The sequence below is a fragment of the Trichoderma aggressivum genome, assembly GCF_033847375.1.
Source record: "Trichoderma aggressivum f. europaeum strain CBS 100526 chromosome Unknown scaffold_002, whole genome shotgun sequence".
Classification (NCBI taxonomy): domain Eukaryota; kingdom Fungi; phylum Ascomycota; class Sordariomycetes; order Hypocreales; family Hypocreaceae; genus Trichoderma; species Trichoderma aggressivum.
The window spans coordinates 1,282,357-1,305,405 of NW_026946368.1; the positions used below are offsets into that span (position 1 = coordinate 1,282,357).

A 23,049-nucleotide genomic window follows, 5' to 3' on the forward strand; every position below is an offset into this window, starting at 1 on the left:
TCAATGACAAAACACCCTTCATCACCGCTTTTGTTTATTCAAGCAGATTTGGAAACAGAGCATTTCGAATCAACCGTACAGGCAAGTCAAGCAAGCAACTCCTCTTGGCGAACTGGAATCAAGGTTGCACGGTCCTCATTAGCTAATAAACCTCGCGATTTCTTTTTTTTTTTTTTTTTTGAGCCCGGCGCTGTTCGTTAACCTGACGGCTGACAGGTGGAGAAGCGCTTTCTAAACCGGCGCCGAGGCCCATATTTTGATGTCGTGGAGCAGCTCTAAAAATAGAACGGCCATGTGGGCATGGCCAAAAGGACCGGTTCACAGAGAGGAGAGTGAATAGTCTTGATGAGGCAAGTGGTTGGTCCAAGGAGTTGCGAGACAGGGACTGAATGGATCTTGTGGTACCGCTACATTGTGGTGATTTGTATTGAGTCGATTAGGAGGTTCGAGTTCTGTGCTTGCGTTACCGGGACACAAAGCAGGTGAGAAGCAAGTAAAGGAGATTAAATCCGCGTACAAAGCAGATTCACGGCGTCAAGTAGGCGTATTACAGTACATGCAGCGAATGACAAATTCATGCCGATCCGGGATTTAAAAAAAAAAAAAAAAGAGGCGTCGTCTATCTTCCGAACCATCAATACGGAACGTGTTCATGTACTCGTCGTCATTAGCATAAACACAGCAATCAACTAAGAAAGAGAAGAGAGAAAAAAAGAAGCAAGGCAAAAGAACCAACCCAGAAAAGTTCAGCTCGGCGCCCATGTGGCGGTGCCGCGGGTATCAAAACTTTCCGCTCCAATGTCACCCGCGCCATGGCGTTTTTCTTTTTGGAATCCCCCAAGCCAGCCTTGCGCCTTTGAGCCTAGGGTCGTGAACATGGTCCTGGCATCCATGCTAAGCCTTGCAGCTCAGCAGAAAAAAACAGCGCGAGCAGGGATTCGATGTTGTTTTGTTCTCCCCATGGATGTATGTTTGTTTGTTTCTTGGCGTACAGTATTCCAGTCCAAGATTCCATTCGAGGCAGGCTGTGGAAGCGAATGACAAAGGAAGGTAACAAGGGAACAAAAGGATTATCTTGCTTCTTTCAGCCAAAACCGACGAAACAAACAAACTAGCTGAAGCCAGTCAGCATCTTATTCTCGACGGAGGGCTTCCATTGTTGTTTGCGTGGCCGGAGAAGAACGTCCCGGAGTGCTGGATGACCACCTCCCATGACGGCTATGCCACGAAACAAGCAATGAATGACACAGCTGCAACGGGCGAATCGTGTCATCAATCCAATCCATTGTCCGTAAGTCTGCAATACAGCAAGGAAAGCGTAGCGTAGCATGGCGTAGCAACAAAGACACACTCCATCGTTGCCGCCCGCCAAGAATCTTGGTTCATCAAATCCACCGTCGAGTCAAACACCGCAAATCGTCCAAGAAGCGCCCCGTCCCTCGGCTCACCAAAGCAACACCAGCGGTCGTACGACAACCACCGGCTGCACGAACCCGCATCTGGCCTCATCGCAATCTTCAGTGGGCGCCTCAAGACATTTGGTTCCGAGTGGGATTGCAGCTAGGAGGGAGGGGGTCTGTTGATCCGGATGCAACCAGCCGAAAAGGAAAAAAAAACAAAGAGCGAGAGTAAACCGAGATGCTACTGTACTGGACCTAGGAAAAACCACACCCCAGTCCCAGCCACACAGATCCCCTGGTTCTTACTTGCATGAGGCGGCACACACACAAAGAGGGGACTGGGACTTGGGGATTCCGATTTCCCGGCCACGGTGGACTTTCGTACGTACAGAATCTCATCTCAGCCCAACGTCTCAGTTGGCGAATGTCTTGAACGGAGGCCCGTCGAAACTCGCCTCTCCATCAACCTCATGACAAACCCAAGACAACTCACTTGATAACAGAAACACAACAGCTACTGTTATCATTGTCAAACCCATTCACCACAATAGAAAAAATAAAAATAAATCCCGGATCTCGCAAAGTTCCGGGACCACAAATCGCCAAAATACACAAACCGGCCCGCACTACTGCAGCCCGCCGCTCTAAGCGCCCAAGCGGAGAAGAGCAACCTGACCCAACATTGAACCCTGGGGGCCATGCTGCACTCGACCACACCCATTCCGAAGGACCCCTAGCCTGGGATTTCTATTTCCATTTTCTCTTTGCTGCCTTTTTTAGCCTCTGGTGTGCATTGAGCTAGCTTTGCTTCTGCTTATAACTATCCCGAGCTTCCCCCAGCTCTTTGGGGGTGAGATTCTGGATAACATCTTCTCTCACTCACTCACTCACTCTCTCTCTCCTCCTTCAAATCAAATCGACAACAACGTCATCAGCAAAGATGCTCGGCAAATCTCTCCTCTTCCTCGCCTCGGCCGCTCTGGCCCTCGGCTCACCCGTCGAAAGGACCATCTCCTGCCGAGCTCCCATGCCCGACCCTTCTCTACCCTTGACCGGCGGTGGTAAGTAGTAACCCAGTTCCAATTCCACTTACACACATACACACATTGATAAATTACGCAAAACTAACATTCTTCTCCCCCCCTCCAGCCGCCGAACTGCCTCCTCCCCCCGCCGGCCTCGAGCTCAAAGTCATCGCCCTCGGCCTCGGCATCCAAAACTACTCGTGCGCCTCCGTCGGCGCCGACGCCGTCTCGACCGGCGCCCTCGCCATGTTCTACGACATCAGCCTGCTCTACCCCGAGTCCGGCCCCAAGTCGCTCACCATCGAAAAGTTCAACCAGCTCCCGGCCTTTGCCCTCAACCACCACGCCATCCCCCTCCACTTCAACGACTCCACCGTCGGCCGCGTCGACGTCTCTTCCCCGGGAGCTTCCCTCAAGCGGCCCTTCACCCGCGCCGCCGCCCTCGACCTCGGCGAAGAGTACGGCAAGCTGCCCTTCCTCGGCCACCACTTCTTCAACACCGACGGCGCCCCGACCTTCATCCTGCGCCGCGGCAGCTTCAACGTCGTCGCCGCCAAGAAGGCCTCCGTCCCGGCTCCCGGCAGCGCCGACCCGGGCCCCATGGGCACCGGCTCCGTCGCCTGGCTCGCTCTCGACGCCGCCAACTCAAAGGGCGCGACGTTCGTCTACCGCGTCGAGACTGCCGGCGGAAACTCTCACGGCTGCTCCAGGGCTGCTGGCCAGGACAGCACGAGCTACGCTGCTCAGTACTGGTTCTACGGTCCCAAGTCCTAAGCCAGTGATTTTAGAAACTACGGGCTCTTTTTTTTTTCTCTTTCTTCTTTCGTTTTTTTTTCAAGTATTAATTTCTTTTATTCTCCTTGGCTTCGACTTTCTCTTGCTTCAAAAGACTTTTTTTTAGACGAGGGAGTTGGGGAAAGGGTTTACAAAGACTTTTTTTTTTTTCGTTTTCTTTTCTCTCGGTTTCAAAGATACAGGTTTCTCATGGGCAAACAGGAAATGACAATTGGGTACCAATACGAAATTTTCTAGGCAGGCAGGCAGGCAAATGTACATCTTTTTCGGTTATTTCCCCCCCATTATTCCCCTTACTTCATTTGCATAGTTCAGGTTGTTCAGGAGTTTCCAAATCGCATAGACAGAATTACTCATGGGGGGGCAGGATATTATTGACTCGCCTTACCAAATACATTACTTCGTTCAAAAAGAACACCTCAAAGAAAACAGATCGAGAAGGGATCTGAGTGCTCCAAAAATACACGGCATTGCATAATCGGTGAATAAACGACTAATAACCCACCACCACTCTGATGATTCGCTGATTCGTAACCATGTGCTCGTCCCCCCCACGGTTGTCGCTTTAAAATCTCACAAGCCCTTTTCCATGTACTACTACGGAATACCAATCTCGCTCAGGGCGAGCTTAGTTCTTACGCGATATCTTAAAATGCCCTTTTTTTCTTCTTCCCACACTAGACGGCTTGATTGACTTTACCAGTTCGCGATTAGGTTTACCGGAAGATTGGAGGATGCGTTTGCAATTCAACAAGGCGTTTCGGCTACGTGCAGCTGCGACAGCCCCCAAGTCAGCCTTGTTCGTCGAACCGACGTCTCACCAGAAAACAAGAGCAAGCAGCGTACAAGACACTTCATCATTCAGAAAATTATACTAGTATGCGCCATGTAGAGTGTACTCGTTATGTATACAGCATTCGTCGATTGTAATAATTGTGCCTCGTTCCAACGCGCGCATTCTCGCTTCACTAATGCCCATATCCAGCGTCAAGAAATACCTGGTAGTCTTCCTAATGTAATAAACTCCTTTTTGTTTAGCATAATTCTTCCTTCTCTTTGCTCTTCCGTGTCGTGATGAGGGAATGTGCAGCATTCAGTGTGGACTTTTCCATCCAAGTTCGCCTCCAATATAAATTGCACAAGGAGCGCAAACAGAAGATCGTTTCAACCCGCTTCTTTTGCGCTCTACACGCGGATTTACCTCCGAATGTCCATGCCCGCCTGCAGATCCTGCTCGAGTCCGTTGGGGTGTCCCATATATTCCTGTGGCCGCGGGTCCTCGGCAGTCCATTGACCACCAGCTGACGGCATTGGAACCTGCATCTGCTGGGCCGCACCCTGGTTGCCGGATGCAGGAGCGGTGCGGACCAGCTGTCGGAAGCGCAGCACCTCGTCCAGAATCATCTTTCGCATCTCGCCCACGTCCTCGACGACTTCAAAGTCAAAGTTGAACGTTGTAGGGCAGTCGGGCTCATCGGAAGCATCATGCCAGATGTGGAGATATGGGTGCTCAAGCGCCTGCTCAACGCTGATACGCTGTGACGGGTCAAAGGCGAGCATCTTGTCGAGGAGGTCGAGGGCGTCGGGGTTGGCGTCGGGGAAGAGAGCGGGGAAAGGCTTCTTTGGCATGAATGGCAGGTTGCGGACGTATTCTTGGGCACGGGGGGATCCTATGCGGCGGAGCGTCTCTTCATTGGGAGTTCCGAGAATGTGCAGGATCTGGTTCAGCTGGTCGACGTAGTCTCGACCCTTGAAGAACGGCCGGCCACCCAGGAGCTCGGCAAGAATGCAGCCGACAGACCAAACGTCAACTATCATGCGTGTTAGAGTTGATGGATTTCCAAATAATTGGGGGGTAGGTCTTCAAATCTCTTGCAATTGGCAACGTACTAGCTTTGGTGTAGCTCTGGAAGCTTAGCATGATCTCGGGCGCACGGTACCATCTCGTGGCAACGTACTCGGTCATGTATCCGGCGTTCTCCTCGGGGTCGACAGAGAAGCCACGGGCAAGACCGAAATCGCAAATCTTCAACTCGCAGTCGGCGTTGACAAGCAAGTTGCCGGGCTTCAGATCTCGGTGGAGGACGTTGGCCGAGTGGATATACTTGAGACCGCACAGGATCTGATAAATAAAAGACTGGAAGTGGGCATCGGTCAAAGGCTGGCCGGAACGGATGATGGCCGCCAAGTCGCACTCCATCAGCTCTGCGGACAACCGTTAGCATCGTCATGCTTTCTCTAGTTGTGTCGCCCCCCATCCTGCTGGGCAACAGCGCTGCGCGCGCCAGCGTCGGTAATACTGACCTTCATACAAGTACGTCTCGTTGAAGTTATCGGGTCTCGGAATGTCCATATCATAGAGACATGTGATCTGGAGGTTTCCATCGACGTTAGTCTTGATCAACATGGCTCGTCGTGTCGGGGGCTGTCACTCACGTTGCGATGGCCGCGGAAGTGCTGCAGCAGCTTGATCTCACGCAGGGCGCGCTTGGCGAGAATCTTCTTACTAAAGACATTGGTGACCTTCTTGATGGCCACGCCCTCGTTCGTCTGGTTGTTGACCGCGGCGCTGTTGTGCGTGCCCCGATTCGGAGCTGGTCGTTAGCAAGCCGAAGCTTTTGATGGCATCGTGGCGGCGGGGGGTTTCGCGAAGTGGCAGAACAAGCGGGGTGTGGTGATATGGCCATGGCCATAGTATGACTCGGGCAGCGCTAGAAACTCACCAGACAATGCCGTAGGCTCCCTGGCCAAGCTCCTTGGTGACGGTGTATCGCTCGTCAACCACAAAGTCCTGGTTGAAGACCTTGAATACCTTTCGTCCTTGGAGATCCGCCATGGCTGCGCTTTGTTGTAGTAGTTGCGTGAAGTGGCCTTGGATTTCTCAAAGTGGGTGTGGGGGAGAGAGGGGTTTATGTGCTGAGCCGCTGTGGGCTCGGAGCTTGTAGGGGGGTGACAGCGCTGTCGACTGCTAGCGAGCTCGCTGGCGCGGCGCAACAAAGAAAAAAAAACGTGAAGCTGGACGGCTGGACGATAGACAAGGGACAAGGTGTGATACTGTTGGTCGCACAGGACGGGGGGGAGTCGTGCTGGACCTGGAATAGATGGGTTCAGAAGAAGAGAAAATCAAGAGAGGAGGGTAGGAAGAAGAAGAAAAGGAAAAAGGAAAAAGAGGGCAAGTAATAGTCGAGGAGAAGAGCGAGTTGCGGCGTGATCAGGGAGACGCGGCCACCACAAAACCGCTGAATATACTCTCCCAAACAGGACGGGCCGTGGTTGGCTGCTCCGTACAACAGACGACGGTTGATCCATCAGCTCTGCGCCGCTAACGGTGTGTGGATACGGACGAGAACCAACAAGCTCGATTCTCTTTGGCCTCCGCAGCTGGGCTGAGCAACCGGGAGCGTAGCCAATCGCGGTTTACCCCAAGATGTGATGGGCTTTAGCCGCGCGCATTGCGGCCGAGAGAAAAGACTTGTGGTGCGACTGCGTGTCAGTTTCGTGTATCAGTTTGAGCCCCTTTCCCTTGGCATTTTCATCTTCTGTTCTCTCCATCAAGTGTTCCATGTCCTGTACTCCGTACTGTAGTGTCAATATAGAGTCTCGGCTGCTGCCATTGTTGGTGGAGGACTGGAGCTTGTGTCACATGTTTTTGGTGGATAGATTCTTGGTCTAGAGAACGCCAGCCCTGTCATTAGGCGGCTCGCTTTTGGTAAGCTGCAATTGGCCAAAGGCAGAGCCGCGGTCCAATCTGATGTGACATTCTGCCATGACAAGGTGAAGGAGCTTGGAAATCTACAGCACTTTGTACCTATTCAATGGATCTGTGGCATCAATTCTCATCAACATTATCTCGTCAGACAAGGCGGCTCATGGCATCAGCAGTCTAAAAGCACTAACAGCTGATTTCTTCAGGCTCTCGTGGTGGCGCAGAGTGGGCCGAGACAACATGAAGACAAGCGGCAGCGGCGGCCAGTCAATCCATCAGTCTCTAAGAACATTTGGAGCATGTCAATGCCGAGTATCGAATAAGTCCAAAGTGCAGAGCTGCAGCATATCAACGTCGTCCGTCCCAGAGTTTCTCACTTTATGCATGCAACAAAGTGCCTTGGGCACATACAAGAGTCTGTCTGCATTGCCCTTGTCCTTGTCAGCGACCATTCCAGCGACTGCAGCCACTCCCGAGACCCGCATCCCAGACCGGCACATCTCTATCGCATCACCCTGTCACCCAGACAAGGGCTAATCGCTGCTTGTTCCTATAAATAAGCCCATCATCAGCCCTGAAGAGATGAGCTGAACTGGCAACGGGGGGGCGAGCAGTGCTCTGTGCTCTGTACGAGCATACTGTATATACGGAGTACTCCGTAATATAGTATCCCGTTCCACGGATATCGGGCGGAAAGGAGGCAAGTCAAATCTCAGCTCAGGCACAAGGGTAATACTCGGTAATTTAACCCACCGCTCGCCAGCGCCTTTCAGCCAGTCATGTGGGGTGTCGTTATGCCATATTCCATGCACGGAGTCCATGGTTTGTATTATTAAGAGTCGAGAGGCCCAATTTGAGGCCGACTTCAATCTTCAACCTTCCTTTTACACATCCTCTCGTGCCACAAGCCCCCCTTTCTTTCTTTTGTCTTTTGTGTGTGTTCCTCCTGCATTCGACTTGTTTGTGTACGATCCCGAGAATCAACGACCAGGAAAAAAACAAATCAAAGAACAGCCCGCAAATGTTTCCCGTACGGCCGAACCGGACAGCGTCTTTTGCCGCTCAGCAGCAAAATAAGAGACACAGCAGCATGCCCAGCATGACCAGATTGCCCGGCCAGCCCGTTTCCGTCCTGTTTGTGTGTCTGGGCAACATTTGCCGCTCGACAATGGCGGAGGGCATCTTCCGAGACTTGGCAAAGCAGCCCCAGTTCAAGGACAAGATTGGCGACATTGATTCCTGCGGAACGGGTTAGTAGCAGCAGTGGCCGCCAACGCACAAGTGGCAGAGAGATGTTGGGCAAGATGCTAACCACGAGGCAACGTCCGTGTAGCTGCGTATCATGCCGGCGACCCGCCCGACTCCCGAACAATGGAGACGCTAGAGAGCCACGAGATTTTCGACTACGACCACGATGCGCGCCGCGTAAGTTTGGGCCTCTCTCGACCTCGAGCTCCTTGAATCATAGACTTGGAGCTATGCAGAGGCACAGGCTAACAAATCATTTGTATCCAGATTACGAGGAGCGACTTTGATAGGTTCGACTACATCTTCGCCATGGACCTCTCGAACCTATCGGATCTCGAACGCCTCAAGCGCGAGAACAAGGACTCCAAGGCCAAGGTGATGCTCTTTGGCGAGTACAGCGGCACGAAGAAGCCTGAAGTGGTTAGCGACCCCTACTACGGCGGCCAGGATGGTTTCGACAAGGCGTTCGAGCAGTGTTCTCGCTTTGCCAAGAACTTTCTGCAGGAGGTGGTCGTGAACGAGTAAAAGAGGGCGGCAAAGAGAAGGGGCAGAGGTCGGCAGCATTACGATATTTTTGATGACAATCGGAGTAGATGGAAATTGGGGCGGAATTTGATACCCAATACTTGGAATCCCCCTCTGGGAATACGCGCATTATACAAACAACTATTACGCCTAGAACGTGTCTAGAACATACACTGCATCTTTGGGAATATTTGGCGGCTGGTGGATAGTACCTGGCATTGATCTTGCATTTAGAACCTCATTAATTGAACGGGAAAGCCCGAACACATTTGATATAGGGAGTCATTGGTATCAAAATTTCGATACTATTGTGGTCGATGCTGCCGCATGTATAATTGAGAAATGTGGAATTGAGATCGCCACCAGTACGTGCTCCTTTCCTTCGAGTAGAAAAAATAATAACGGAAACTATTTCATGTATCAAACGCTAATATATCTGATGTTATATCTACTCTAAGCATAGTTCTGCCTGCCCTCGGAGTGCTTTGTGCCGCCCATTGAACTTATTCTCCAAAGGTAGAGAGAACATCCATGGCATATACAAAAGCACAGGTGCCTTTATATATTGACGAGATACCTAAGTACATATATATAGCCGAAAGGGTTAAATCAATAAACATCAGTACTACCTACCCAGTACTTAGCATATCCTCGTTCATTTCTGCTACTCAATGATTCCCTCTATGTTTGACGCGAGTTTACTCATAAAATCATGCTATTCAGGATGAGAATATATATATCAACAAAAGACAACGAAGTAAAAGAGATATTTTTAATTAAGCAAATAGATAAACAGAAAATAAAGGTAGAGCACTGTCAAATTTGTATACATGGTATTTTATATCATACAGCAGTTGTGAGGACAGTGGTTTACCCGTAGAGGCTGCGGTAGAAGCTTGCGGGTGTAGTAGCCAGCATAGGGCTTCTGGAGATACCTTACTAAGCCTTCATTGCCTACTACCTAGTTATTTTTCATTAATTCGTTCGTGGTCTTTCATAGGAATCTTCCAGTTACTGATGGGGTGGGAAAGAGGGAGGCTTACACGATACCACCAACTTTGTGCAAGTGTATGGATCACCGTTGAATGCCTAGCTGTCTCATGTTTGTACGCTAACTTGTTATATAGCACCTACATCGTCAGCATTGGATACTACTGTTGCGAGTTATTGGAGACTGGTAATAGAAATAAACTTACAGTTTGAGCAGCTTGAGCGTTGGCAGTCATCGAAACCAATACAGGTACGATGCAAAGCAGTAAAAGGGGCCTAGTATGTGGGAGTGAAGACATACTCTCTCAACATTAATCATGATAGGTCAGCATTACCTTTCCACTCACGTACACATGAAAATGATAGGTCGAGTCTTAGTGTGCGGAAGAGTTCAAGGCAGACAGCCTGTGTATACATGGAAATTCCAGGTTAGAGGCTCTAGTATAGGAGACAGCAATCCCAATCCACCACATCAGACTAAAATGGAAAACATGGCAACCAGGCTGTACTTGCGCACCATTCATGACAGCATACATCTCCAACCTCCATACAGACCGTCAACTCACCAAAAGTTAATCCAGAGGATCGTCCACCGTACCACCGGGATGATCCTCCGGATCGACGTCTTAGTACGAGACGGTCTGTGTAGCATCAACCTTGTTTAAACAGTGTCTTACATTAGAGGCTACGACTTTCGAGCTTTCGCTCTCTAACCACTTTACTCTACGGAGAAACAACGTCAATATCACGCCACATATTTCACAAATGTTAACAATTTTTATTGCTTTTCGTAGTCTTGACTCAATTCAAGAGAGGGGATGTCACACATTTTCCCACTGCGTGACTCGGTGAGCGTCAATTTTCCTCCTCGGGCACCACAACACTCGGCTGCAGCCATTCCATGAACCTCATGACGCCGTTGAAAAGAAATACAAAACCGAGTTGAAAACACAGAGCGCCTTGCTAAGAGAAAAAAAGGAAAGAGTGGTAATATACATTGTAGGGGTACAGGTTGCGTTATCATGAAAGCTGGTGTTGGCGTGCGGGCAATGATCCGTCCCGGCCTGGTTGGTTGCGTCCAACCCCGACACACCGCTGCTCGATTTTTCCTTTTTGCTTCTTTCATTCGTACAGGTTTTGTTTTGTTACATGGCCACAGCCTGTCTCTGGCGCTCCTGGCGGAGTTTCTCCATGACTCCGATGACTCCGCCGTTGCGAAGGCGCTCGAGAACTAGCCGCATGCCGTCACGGCTCTTGCTGAGCTGGTCGATGGTCTTGGTGGAGGCGAGGCTTTCAATGCTGCGCTGGATGCCCTTTGCGCCGAGGCCGCCGAGGAATCCAGGCAGCCAGCCACTGCTCTCCTGAGCCTGACCAATCTTTCCCCTGATCTTCTCTCCGAGTCTTGACTTGAACATGACGCTGGAGTTGACGTCGGTCTCGTTCCTGGCAACAGCCTCAAGAGAGGCGGGGACTTTGAAGTGTTGCTTTTCGACAACGGAAAGCACACCAGTAAAATTGAGATTGCGGCTCTCCGTCTTCATCCATCCTTCCTTGATGTCCACAACACTGGTTTCGAGAATGTATGAAGCCTTCTCGCCAGAGTTGCCACCTGAAACGCTTGCGGGCAGCAATTTGTATACTGCGCTGGGCATGCGGCTCTTCTTCAGGTGAATGCGGGTGGTGTAGAGGCGTTGGGTTTCCGGGTCGACATGGCTGGAGATGGTGTCGGTGCTGAGGACATGGGCGGCGAAAGGATTGAGCTGAGGCGAAGAGTATCGCAGGAAGTAGGCGAGGGTAACGGTCGGGAAAGGGTGGGAGTAGGTGTGATTGGTGGAGTGCGTGAGAACCATTGTGAATACTGTTGGAGTCGTAGTTGAGCGAGAAGGAGAAGGATCCTGTCTGTATAGCTCAATGCTGCTGCGGTTGCGGAGGAATCCAGAGGCTCAGCGGTTCAAAGACGTCAGATTGATGCATGAAATCACAGGCTCGGCTCTGGCGTGGTCGCTGGAATTGCTAAGCCGGCAATCCGCATGTTCCGAGCAACAGGCGAAAGGAGGTCAATCGTGACAAGACAAATGAAGGGAAAGGAAGAATCACGCAAGAGGGCAGAAAGGGTGCAAGGCAATCAACCCAAAGCCTCTGACCAGAGGAGAGGAATCGACTGACGGTGATGGCAGTGGCACGAGCATCAACTTTTTTGCCGGTTATAAGCACGCGGCCAGCGGGGCTGTGATTGGCCGCTGGTGAGGGGAAATGCTGCAAGTGGCCTCAATCCGGGGTTGCAGCTTCACGTGACGGGCGGCGGTCCAGCGTATGAGAAGCTGCGAGCTCTCGCCTGTACCCCGCCACAGCCTTCCAATCCATTCTAGCCATGACAGGGCCATTTGTCACCCTTGACATAACACATGCAGCGACAACTTGTTGACACCCTCTACGGAGGATTCGAGCCGGATAATGTGGCAAATGTCCAATCATCAATTGAATTCATACAGGCGGTCTGTCTGTGACAGTTGCGCTAATATCCGTCTCTGCATCGGCCGCTCTATATGTGCGCATCTCGTATATACGCAGTAACAGGTACTAACACGCAGTAATCCAAAAAATCAAAAATCCAAAGGCCCAGAAAGGAGTAATGCGTCGGCGATTTCTATCCCGCTGCTCCGAAACGGCCCCTCGGCGATACTTGGTACCTAGCACTTACATGGCGGCCGTTACGTTACAACAGGAACTCCTCGCCAGCAAAGTGTCTCAGAACCACCCAACCCTCATTAAACGTCTTCTTCTCAAATCGCACAATGACGGCGGCATGAGTGTGTCTATCGTTTTGGATCCAGACGGGGAACTTTCTCCATTTGAGAGAGTTCAGTGATCGGATCATTTCGAACTGGATTGGTGCCAACGCAAGAGTTGGCTGCGTCGGGATCGACATCCTCCTCTCTCGGGCCATTGTGCTTCTATCTTCGGCATTCATGCCCGTCTCTTCATCCTCATCCTCGTCTGCTAGGTACTCTTGGTTCTGCGAATTATTCAGCGCCTCGTAGACATGCTCGACCTCTTCACGAAACGACTTGATCAGGATCGGCACCCGGTACTCTGCCACATTGATGCCCGCCAGGCCGCCCTCATGTAGCTTAATGCGCTTCGAGCTTCGTATGGTTTGGAAAACCGAGTTGATAAGATAGGCTACCACGCCAATGGGAACCAGCACCGACACCGTAATCATGAACGGGACTCCTCTCATCCACCGCACGCCCGCTTCTGTAAGGGATGACAAAGTAATTGGTGCGGGAACCTTTGGTCGTGGAGAGAACGGGTGCGTCGCATCCAGTAGGACACCCTCTGGATCATTTTTCAGAAAGTTGACCTTGATCCGATCTATTTCCTTGTATGGGTCCGTCTTTTCTATACAGGTCGTGTAGTAAACCGCGCTCCGATCATTAACGATGTTACTGTATAATGTATGTCTCCTGAACTTCTGCAGTCCCAGCATAAAAATCGACTGGGGATCGGCCATGACAGATAGGAGGGGCCGGCCGGTATCTCGAAAGTTATCAATCGTGAACAATTGGCTCCCTGACATGGACAGCGTCCTCGCGCCCAACACGTTCCACATGTGGTTGTGCCATCCTTTGAGGGGAGTCCGTACGCCAAGATGCGGCGAGGCAAAGGTCGCAAAGTTCTGTTTTCCCGTATCAGTGGTGGCCCTCTCTCGACCCAGAACGACGTGTGCTTACCATGCACTCAACCGAGTCCAGGATGCCCTTTGCATACAGCAGACCAACAGCATAGCGCGATACCAGGCCGCCGAGAGAGTATCCCACAACGCTCAGCTTCCTAATCTTGCCGCCATTCTGCTCTATCGTCTTGAGCTCCTCTATAATCTCGGCGCAGACTCGTTCGCCGCCAAGCTCGATGCCGTCGTAGGTGAAGCTGCCGCTGTTTCGCTTGGCCAGCAGGAGGTAGAGGTCGTCAGGGGAATGTTGGGCTCGTAGCGTCTTTGCGATGTTGTTCATGTGGTTCGGATTCCCCCATAGCTGTGATTAACCAAGTTAGCTCGACTACACGCAAGGAAGCTCCTTTGATGTTGAAGCACACTCACTCCGTGAACCAGGACGCAGAGGTGGTCCGCCTTTGAGCTTCCGCCAGCAAAATCCATCCTGAGCGCTGCACCTAGGAGTCGCGAGCCAGCCAAGCGAGCAGACATTGGCTGCAGGAGAGGCTATCGTGACTCGTCGAAAGGGGCGCAAGCAGGTATATAATATTACATGGGGGACGCATTACGTAGGTCCGAGGCGGTTTGATAAGGAAGTCCGAAGTCCACGTTTGGTTTTGGGCACCCAATCGAGTAAAAAGCGTTAATCGTGCTGCCAGCGTCCGGCAGCCCCGTATTTGCCGGAGCGCTAGAGGGCAGTGGGCTGATATCCACATGCACGCAAAATGGTGATGTGATTGATGTGTATTGGACGGAGTTGATGAAATCCGTTTGATGAAGAGCGTCGTCATCATTTCACGGTTTGGTCTGTCCATCTATATCAGCTAGAACAACCTGATAAGCTTCATTATACATGGCTGCGATCCTCACCCTAGCGATTTCTTACCCTGTATATTGCGTGACTACTTGTAAACAAGGGAAACGCAGAGTATATTAGTCAATACGAGTATTCAGTGGTTGGCAAAACCAAATTCAAAGTGAGGCCATTGCAATATGCAGCTAAAGAGCTTAATTTTTTTTTCTATTTGTTGAGATGAACATGTTGGGGGAGCGGCAGCTTCACATCAACTTGTTGAGATGGGTCGCTGACATATCGAACTAAGGACCGGGAGTCTAATGCAGCATCAGCCGTGTTGATGATGAGCAAAAGAGAAAAAACAGCGAAAAGAAGAGAAGAGAAAAGAAAAGAAAAGAAAAAGGAGAACAGAGAAATACAGCATGTAGCCAGCGCCCCAAGTCTGATATCAGTATCCCGTATCTCGAATTTAACTACATGGGTAAGCAGTGATAATACCAGAATCTACCTGATAGTGTAGATGCTAGAATAACAAGATAATCCTAGTGGTGCAGAGTACGCACAGCAGGAAATATCTAAAGAGCTGAGCATCTACCACTTGCATCATGATTCAGTCAACAAAAACTCGTATCGGGAATCTTGTTCAATACTGACTACAATTCCAGATTTCAATCTGTCTCGTCAATGTTGCAGTAACGATGCCCCATCCTGCTGCTTTAGCGGGCGTCTTTAGTGGCCGTGCCATGCCTGTGCTCGGCAGCCTCACGCCTAAATATCGGCCCCTGACTTCAAGTTGCCCCTGCAGCAACAGAGGCCTAGAAATAGTGCCTAACCGACCGTGTATCCATGCATGCTTGCTTCATCAACACAATTCCGACCTGCTCAGATCTCCATCAAACAACCAGCTTGTCTCCTGGCCGCTTGCTTTTGCGGGGAGATGCAACGCATTATTCCATCCATACCGACTACTAATTGCTAAGCACGCAGGCCAGCTCTTTGGCTACCTACTAAGGCAGATATAGATCGCGCATCACTCCTCTCTCACTTTGATCAGGCAGTTCCTCTCGCCAGGCCGCCATGAGTCTCTCACTCAAACACATTCCCTGCCCGGCAGGCGATAAGTGCACCGCTTTCCAGTGTATATTCGGCCACAATAAGGACAATATTGGCTTCAATCCCCCGCCCCTTGAGCCAATACAGAATCATCGGACGTCTTCGCCTTTGAATCAAAATCGCCCTAGCAAGCGTTTAAAGGTTGATGCAGCGAGCCCTTCCCTCTCATCGCAAACTGGTGTAGCCTCTCCTGCTCGGACGGGGCCAAAGCCTGAGCAACCAGGCTTTTCACCGAGCGTTGCGCGTCCAATCTCGCCTCCTCCACTGAAGAGAAAAGCCACCGCCTCAACTCCGAGCGCAAACGCTGCCACCACAAAGAATCCGCAGCCGACCAGGGCGCCAGGAGCTTCCACCTCCAAGGCGACTGCAACAGCTAATCCAAAGAAGCCCGAGTCTCTCAATCCTAGGCTGCTCAAGAGCTCTCCGGCGAGCCATGAAGTACGATTAAAACTTATTAAACTTGTCCACCGGGAATTTAAGCGCCTTAACGATGAACTAAGGAAGACTGTAAACGACCAAGAGCAGAAACTCCTCTTGTCCGACCAAGACCTAATTACCAGGGCCCTGGACGAAGAGCAAACTTGCGCCATTGACAAACCAGCCGTATATAACAACGTCATGAAGAACAAAATCTTTCAGTTGAAACGCATGACTGCGGCTCAGTGGAAAGAAGTCAGAATTAAAGAGCAGCAGGAAGCTCAAAATAAGCTTCAAAAAGACAACATGATTGATGGAGAGCCCAGAAAGATTGAGACTGGTCTCACGTACGCACAGGAAGTCGGGTTGTTGAAACGTATCCTTACACCACTCGACGGTATGGGTAACCACGGCTATGTCCCTACAGTCCCGACACAGGAACAAATCAAGTCGGCCGTGGATGGTATGGACGCAGCAAAGGGATGGGAGAAGTGTGACCGCTGCCAGCAACGATTCCAAGTCTTTCCCGGACGGAGAGAGGAGGATGGCGCCCTGACAACAGGAGGAGGATGCAAGTTTCACTGGGGCAAAACCTATATCCCGAGCAAGCAACCCGGCGATAAGACGAGGGTGCCCAAACGATACCACTGCTGCGGCCAAGAAGTTGGCGAGTCGGCCGGATGCTTCACCCATGAGCACCATGTGTTCAAAGCGAGCGATGCGAAAAGATTGGCCGCCGTCCTGAACTTTGCTGAGACGCCGGAGAATCCCCTGGCGCCGACAGACAGAGCCGTCTGTTTTGACTGTGAAATGTGCTACACGGTCCACGGGCTCGAGTTGGTACGCCTGACAGCTACCTCGTGGCCTACGGGAGAGGACTTGCTGGACGTCTTGGTCCAGCCTCTAGGCGAAATCCTAGATCTCAATTCCCGCTTTTCTGGCGTCTGGCCAGATGATATTGCCGCGGCGGAATCGTGGTCCGTCAACGACGATCTCAAGCCATCCAAGGACAGCGATGAGAAGGGAAGTGAGGACGGCGAGCTGAAAGCTAAGAAGAAGAAGCTCAAGATTGTTTCTTCCCCCGAAGTCGCGCGGGATCTCCTGTTCTCGCTCATATCGCCTACGACGCCCCTCATCGGCCACGGCTTGGAAAACGATCTTAATGCTGTGCGCATCGTTCACCCGACCATTATCGACTCTGTCCTGCTTTATCCGCACAAGATGGGCTTGCCATATCGCTATGGCTTAAAGACGCTGATGAATGTCCACATGAACCGCAAGATCCAGCAAGACACGGGCCCAAAGATGCTAGGCCACGATTCAGGCGAAGATGCCAGGGCGGCTGGGGATTTGGTTCGCTTGCGGGTCATGGATGTGTGGAACGATATGAAGAGGGTTGGTTGGCGGGTTGTCGATGGCGAGATTACGCCTCCTGAAGGCGAAGGGGGCGGTTTGACAGAAGCGTTTATCGAGGGACGCGGCAATTTCAAGTTGGCTTGAAGCTGGACAGCAAGGTTGCTGAGAATGAACCACGGGGCGATGTCCTCCAGGGTGGAGGAAAACTCACAGTTTGGCATGGGTCGCCATTGATAAATATACACATCCAGTTTGACACGTCTACACCTATGCTTATTCTTTCTTATAGTAGGTCAAGCGTACTTTTGCGTTAGGCAAGCTTCACAATACATGAACAAGGAATTACAGCGTATAGTTTTTGTTTTCACATAAGGCTTCTATTGGCCTTTTATGGCTAAAAGTACAAGGTTGTCGTGATTGGGGATTTCCTTTCCCCCCCTCATATCCCAGCAATGAGCGGGGTGTTCTCCGTGCTTCAACTTTCATTACTTTTTTCTCTCTCTACAAAATCCGCCTTACGCCCTGCCTACAGACAGCAGCAACTGGCTGCCGCTGCCTCCCTTTCCTCCCGAAGGCAGATACGCCACGTTGGGGTTCGACGACAGGGCCTGCGCAATCTCTCTGCTGGCCTCAATCTTTCGGATCTGCACCAGGCCGTCGCCGGACTTGGAGATGGCCTTGCTGATGGTCTCTGCGCTCTCGGCCTCGCCCTCTGCGCGGATGACGTTGGCCTGGCGCTCCTGCTCGGCCTTTTCGACGATGAAGCGCGCGCGCTCGGCGTCCTGCTGGGCAATCTGCTTCTGCTCGACGGCCTTTGTGAACTCGCGGCCAAAGGTCATGTGGGTGATGGACACGTCCTCGAGGGCAATGTTGAACTCGGCGGCGCGGCGGGTGAGGTCGCTGCGGATACGCTGGGAGACGGCCTCGCGCTGGGTGATGAGCTCGGCGGCGTCGAATTGGGCGACAATGGCCTTGAGGACTTCGTTGCCGATGGAGGGGAGGACTCGTTCGTCGTAGTCTGCGCCGAGGTTCTGTTCATTGCAAGTTAGTTTTTGGCTATATATATGTGTGTATATTCTCGAGATTCAAAAAGATGCTGTACCTGGTAAATCTTTGGCAGGGCCTTGACGTCTGGCCGGTGCAGGACTCTCAGCGTCAAGCTGACCATCTGGAGATCCTTGCTGCCGGTGGTGGTGGCAATGTTCCGGGGCTTTGTGCGCACGTCAAAGATGACGCTCCTCTGCAGCCAAGGGATCAAGAAGTGCGTTCCCTCATTGACGACATCCTCCTTGACACCGGACAGCCTGTCGAAGATGACGGCTCTTGTGCCGCCCCGGACGTCGTAGATGGACTGTGTGATGAGGAATGCGCCGGCAGAGGCCGGGATGGCCATGCGGTACATGAGGTTGAGGGTTCGCGCAAACGCCGCCATTTTTGATGATGAGTTTTTCTGCTTCGGCAAAGAAGTGGCCCCGAGATCCTTAAAAAAAAAGTTGGACTGCTGAATTCGTCCAACGGCTGCGACTTGAGCTTCTTGCGGATTATGAAGCTTCGTCCTGCCTTGTGAATCCCCAAAGGTTGTCCCGCAGTTGGTGCTTTGATTTTCCGTCCGAACGAGCGGCGCTAGACCCGTTGCGGCAAGCTCGGCTGGACCCGCGACGATGCTCTGCGTTTTCACCAATTCCGAACCCGAAACTCATTCCACCCTCTAACCCTCTCTCCCGCAATCGAAAAGGATTCATCGCAACTCCTGAATCAGAGACAATGAGACCTACTCAGGTTCGTCTGGGCGGCGGCGCCCCTCAACCCAAGACTGGCCAGTATGTGCAGCCTCTCCCTGGGATAAGATGCGGCATCGTACCACCCGAGTTTGCGGCTTTTCCACGAGATGCGAAAGTCGATGATCGATGGGCGATGATGCGGCCTCTGCGGCAGGAAGTTTGACGAATTGATGCTGATGCTAATATTTTTTCTTTCTCATAGCTGGCTCGGTGACTGGGGCTCCTTTGGTGAGTTTGGTCTACTTGACGAACGATTGCAACGGATCACCCGCAAAAGAGACTTTGAGGACGCAAGACGCCGGATGGTGGGGAGTAGGATGATGATTCAATGGACCGATGCCTGGATTCGGCTGAAGCAATTGGGGTGGAAGACATTGAACACGTTGCGGAGCAACAATTGGACGGGGGATTGCGTCAAGGGACTCGTCGGGACGAAGTGCAAAGATTGAAGAAGTCACTCGGATGCTAACATGTGATGCTATAGGTGGTGCCAAGCAGAAGGGCATTGTCGACTACGGCCTGTCTGCTAACCGTCAGAACCCCTTTGCCGGTGCTGCCCACGATGCCATCTTCAACACCTTCCGCCGCACCAAGTCCCAGATCTTCTACTGGCTCCCTCCCATGCTGGCCGGCTACTACCTGCTGAGCTGGGCCACCGAGCGGTATGTCGGCTCAAGGAGAATAAACACAACCCCAAAGCTAACGTGACGTGATAGAAACCACTACCTCAACTCCAAGGCTGGCCGTGCTGAGTTTGCCGACTCGGAGTAAAATGGTGCACGACTGTGTTGAATTGTGGGTGTCCAGGGGACCCAGTGTATATCAGCGTCTAGATTAGGAGAAAACAATAGAAACGGTTGGCTCTACGAGATATTTGATTCTATTCTTTGCCCAGAGATTGATGCACTGATTTGATTTGATATCATGAGATGACTTTGGAGCGTCGAATGAGAGAACGAGGAAATGTTACTAGCAAGGATGAATGTGGCATTCACCCTCTATCTTGGGTGATATTCCACGACTTTACGACACTTAATTAAAAGGCTTTTATTCCAAACTCCCTTTCTATATCTACCGGTGACCAGCATATAGTAAAAACTCTCGTGAGTCCATGCTCTGTTAGGTCATCCAAATCTTGACCGACATGATAGGCTGAAGCCACATCACGTGATCCAAACTGTAAAAGATCTCGGCGTCGGCACCACAAAACGCCGAAAATTTTAAAGAGGGTCCCTCACCGAGAAGAAAAGTTTGGTTTGAGTAGGAAATTTTTGAAGCGCCTCAATCGTGGGAGGACGACAGACATTGAAAAAACTACGACCAAGTTGCGCAAGACGTCCAATTGGTGCATCAGAGGCAGTTTGAATTCCGTTTGGCCGATTGAACTCCTCTATATTAACAATAATCTTTCAATCGTCCATTTGACACTCTCTTTTCGTCTTTTTTTCTCGGGTTTCCTCGTTTTCAAATTATCCCCATACAGCCAGCAGCCATGGCTTCCGAAAGACCTGACAAGAAGGAGAAGAAGGAGAAGAAGGAGAAGCGCAGCGAAGAGGCTGGCGTGAGCAAATCCAAGAAGGAGAAGAAGGACAAGAAGGACAAGAAGGAGAAGCTCGCTTCTGCTCTGGACGAGAAGCTCCAGCAGGATGTCGCTGCGCAGAGCGCTGTCAAGGCCTCTGACGAGGGCTCAGATATGGAAGAGGACAAGACCCCTGAGGTGACCCTTGAGAGAAAGGTTGTGCCGTTCGCGGTCCCTATTGCCGACGAGAAGGGCCAGAAGAAGATTTGCAAGACGATTCGAAAAGGTATGTTGCCTTCTCCCTCCTTGCGTCGCCCAGCCCGCCTCTTTTTTTCTCTTCTTTACTTTTCTCTCCCGTGTCTTGCTTTCTTCTATTCATATAGAGGCATTGGATCTCGTATACTAACGTCGACCCTTTTCAACAGCTGCCAAGAATGGTACTCTCAAGCGTGGTGTCAAGGAAGTCGTCAAGACTCTGCGAAAGTCTCCCTCCACCGCCCCCGGCTACACCTCATTCCCCGGAGTCGTCATCATCGCCGGTGACATTTCTCCCATGGACGTCATCTCACACCTGCCCGTGCTGTGCGAGGACCACAACGTGCCCTTCATCTTCGTCACATCGCGCGCTGAGCTGGGTGCCGCCGCCAAGACCAAGCGACCTACCAGCGTGGTCATGATCATGGAGAAGGCTGAGGGAAAGAAGAAGCCCGCCAAGGAGGCCGACAAGGACGACGACGAGGACAGCAGCGAGTCTTACAGCGAGACGTACGCTTCCCTTGTCAAGCTTGTGCAGAAGGAGGGCGGCAAGCAGGCGTTCTGGACAAAGGGTGAATCAAAGGCGTAAGAGAGAAGAAGGAAAAAAAGAAAAAGGAAAAGATGGCAAAGTGAGGCGCGGTATTGGACCGCGAGTGCGAAGAGACTTTTGCTGGGAGAATGATGTTGGTGCGAAGCGCTTAATCTGGGTGTACATTAACCATACCAGAGGGATTGTCTTGCAGCAAGACTTTTGTTGGGGCAACGGCGGCGTTCAGGTATATAAAGTACTGCATTGATCAATGGAACAAGTTTGGCTTTCTACTATACGTCTATTGACTCCGAGTTATTGATTGGACGTGGCCTTGCAGTGTCAAATGTCAGGTCACAAAGGTTGAAGTTGATAATATTCCAAATTGAATTTGACTAATATAGGTGTGATGTTACACAAAGGCCATCACATAATGATGTGCCTTTCCATTCCCTGTCCAACTCCTCCCAGAAACCAGCCTCAGGAAAGAATTTACCAAGAGATACCATCTCGTTTACTCAAAGGGATTGGTCCTGGTTCCCCACCAGTTGAGGACCAGGGACAAGCCGATAGTCTCGAGCAGCTTGGCGGCGACATTGACGCCGACAGTGTCCAGAGGCCTCTTTTCGCTAAAGATCTGAGAGATGAACTACACACACACACACACACAGAGTCAGTCTCATAAAACAAGTGAAAAGAGGTAACTCAAAAGAGGTACAGAAAGAAGAAGAAAAAAACATACTCCAGGAGCAGACGTCGCCGCAAAGATCAAAGCGCCGAGATACGCAGCGCCCTTGTGACTCAAGGTGCCCGTGGCGTTGAGCAGAGCGCCCACGCCGTAGCTCTGCAGAGCAGAACCGACAAAGGAAGTGCCCCAGGCGACGGCGGCGCCGCCGGCCTCGCGGGAGCGGATGAACTCCTCCTTTGTGTTGGAGGCCTTGGCGCGGTGGTAGGTCTGGCCGAAGACGGGGGCGAGGACGACGAGGTCGACGCCGTGGTTGAAGAAGGTGCCGAGGGCGATGGCGGAGGGTTTGACGGGAGGGAAGTCTGATTTATCTTGTGATTAGTTTTGGGAGAGTTGTGAAGTTGCCATTGAGAGTGGCGAAAGATGAATGGGTGAGGTTGAGGTTGAGGTTGAGATGGATTGAGACTCACATTGGAGAGACATGTTGGCTATGAGGAGACGATGCTGTGATGAGCTTGAGATTGAAGAGAAGAAGATGAAAAGATGAAAGTTCTCTTTATGAAATTGTGATTTTTACAGCTATACAAGAATGTGCGTAGTATCTGTGCCGTCACAAGAGGTAGTCAACATCCATCCCAGAGAACTGCAAACCCTCAGGGTATTTGTACTACATCATCACAAGCCACACTCCCTAGCTTCAAAACTTCGCATCTATTACGTCTTTTGTTTGTTACCACCCCCTCAAATCTCGATCCGCGCCAGAGAAAGTCTATCCTCTAATTCCCTTCCCTCATTTTAGAGCTCTCCGCTTTGGTTTGTGTGAGGTGAGAAGGGCAAGTAAGTCCTGGCGAAACCATTTCGTCACCGTGATGATGATGTCACCACTACGCTTTGTATTTTTGGTACCCGGATGAGGAAATTCATTTTTTTCCACAACTCCACAGTGTCTATGATTCAAAGACGGACTTGGTTTCTTTTTTCTCTTTCAGAGCTTTTTCGGATCATTATTAGTTCCTTGTTAGCTGGATGTCAGATGTTGGTTTGTTTGACCCCGGTTTTGGTGGTGGTTATGTAATGATTGCGGCTATTCACGCTTGTATGTTTCCTGCTTGACATTGAATGTATGTAATGCATGCGTCTCCAAGACCAACACTACCAAGACACCGGATTATCTGCAGGGCGCTGCATGTTTTCTCC

General features: G+C 51.2%; 10 protein-coding genes across 10 annotated transcripts; 5 read left to right on the forward strand and 5 right to left on the reverse strand.

Moving 5' to 3' along the window:
* Positions 1-2,340: 2,340 nt before the first annotated feature.
* Positions 2,341-3,199, forward strand: Triagg1_755 (uncharacterized protein; the record flags this gene model as incomplete). Its single annotated transcript, XM_062894697.1, has 2 exons — positions 2,341-2,461; positions 2,550-3,199. 2 exons carry the CDS (start codon positions 2,341-2,343, stop codon positions 3,197-3,199), a joined length of 771 nt encoding a protein of 256 aa, XP_062759979.1.
* A 1,218-nt stretch (positions 3,200-4,417) lies between these two features.
* Positions 4,418-6,056, reverse strand: Triagg1_756 (uncharacterized protein; the record flags this gene model as incomplete). The annotated part of the gene is made up of 5 exons (XM_062894708.1): positions 4,418-5,031; positions 5,111-5,425; positions 5,525-5,591; positions 5,657-5,789; positions 5,944-6,056. 5 exons carry the CDS (start codon positions 6,054-6,056, stop codon positions 4,418-4,420), a joined length of 1,242 nt encoding a protein of 413 aa, XP_062759980.1.
* A 1,891-nt stretch (positions 6,057-7,947) lies between these two features.
* On the forward strand, positions 7,948-8,699 carry Triagg1_757 (uncharacterized protein; the record flags this gene model as incomplete). Its single annotated transcript, XM_062894719.1, has 3 exons — positions 7,948-8,176; positions 8,260-8,351; positions 8,442-8,699. 3 exons carry the CDS (start codon positions 7,948-7,950, stop codon positions 8,697-8,699), a joined length of 579 nt encoding a protein of 192 aa, XP_062759981.1.
* A 2,135-nt stretch (positions 8,700-10,834) lies between these two features.
* On the reverse strand, positions 10,835-11,539 carry Triagg1_758 (uncharacterized protein; the record flags this gene model as incomplete). The annotated part of the gene is made up of 1 exon (XM_062894730.1): positions 10,835-11,539. The coding sequence occupies one exon, from the start codon at positions 11,537-11,539 to the stop codon at positions 10,835-10,837; it is 705 nt and encodes a 234-aa protein (XP_062759982.1).
* An 866-nt stretch (positions 11,540-12,405) lies between these two features.
* Triagg1_759 (uncharacterized protein) lies at positions 12,406-13,893 on the reverse strand (the record flags this gene model as incomplete). The annotated part of the gene is made up of 3 exons (XM_062894741.1): positions 12,406-13,368; positions 13,424-13,723; positions 13,789-13,893. The coding sequence occupies 3 exons, from the start codon at positions 13,891-13,893 to the stop codon at positions 12,406-12,408; spliced, it is 1,368 nt and encodes a 455-aa protein (XP_062759983.1).
* Positions 13,894-15,274: 1,381 nt separating this feature from the next.
* Positions 15,275-17,227, forward strand: Triagg1_760 (uncharacterized protein; the record flags this gene model as incomplete). Its single annotated transcript, XM_062894752.1, has 1 exon — positions 15,275-17,227. One exon carries the CDS (start codon positions 15,275-15,277, stop codon positions 17,225-17,227), a length of 1,953 nt encoding a protein of 650 aa, XP_062759984.1.
* Positions 17,228-17,598: 371 nt separating this feature from the next.
* Positions 17,599-18,515, reverse strand: Triagg1_761 (uncharacterized protein; the record flags this gene model as incomplete). The annotated part of the gene is made up of 2 exons (XM_062894763.1): positions 17,599-18,114; positions 18,186-18,515. 2 exons carry the CDS (start codon positions 18,513-18,515, stop codon positions 17,599-17,601), a joined length of 846 nt encoding a protein of 281 aa, XP_062759985.1.
* A 332-nt stretch (positions 18,516-18,847) lies between these two features.
* Positions 18,848-19,635, forward strand: Triagg1_762 (uncharacterized protein; the record flags this gene model as incomplete). Its single annotated transcript, XM_062894774.1, has 4 exons — positions 18,848-18,903; positions 19,067-19,176; positions 19,349-19,526; positions 19,581-19,635. The coding sequence occupies 4 exons, from the start codon at positions 18,848-18,850 to the stop codon at positions 19,633-19,635; spliced, it is 399 nt and encodes a 132-aa protein (XP_062759986.1).
* A 721-nt stretch (positions 19,636-20,356) lies between these two features.
* Triagg1_763 (uncharacterized protein) lies at positions 20,357-21,227 on the forward strand (the record flags this gene model as incomplete). The annotated part of the gene is made up of 2 exons (XM_062894785.1): positions 20,357-20,669; positions 20,809-21,227. The coding sequence occupies 2 exons, from the start codon at positions 20,357-20,359 to the stop codon at positions 21,225-21,227; spliced, it is 732 nt and encodes a 243-aa protein (XP_062759987.1).
* Positions 21,228-21,681: 454 nt separating this feature from the next.
* On the reverse strand, positions 21,682-22,335 carry Triagg1_764 (uncharacterized protein; the record flags this gene model as incomplete). Its single annotated transcript, XM_062894797.1, has 3 exons — positions 21,682-21,816; positions 21,910-22,214; positions 22,323-22,335. 3 exons carry the CDS (start codon positions 22,333-22,335, stop codon positions 21,682-21,684), a joined length of 453 nt encoding a protein of 150 aa, XP_062759988.1.
* Between the last annotated feature and the right edge of the window lie 714 nt (positions 22,336-23,049).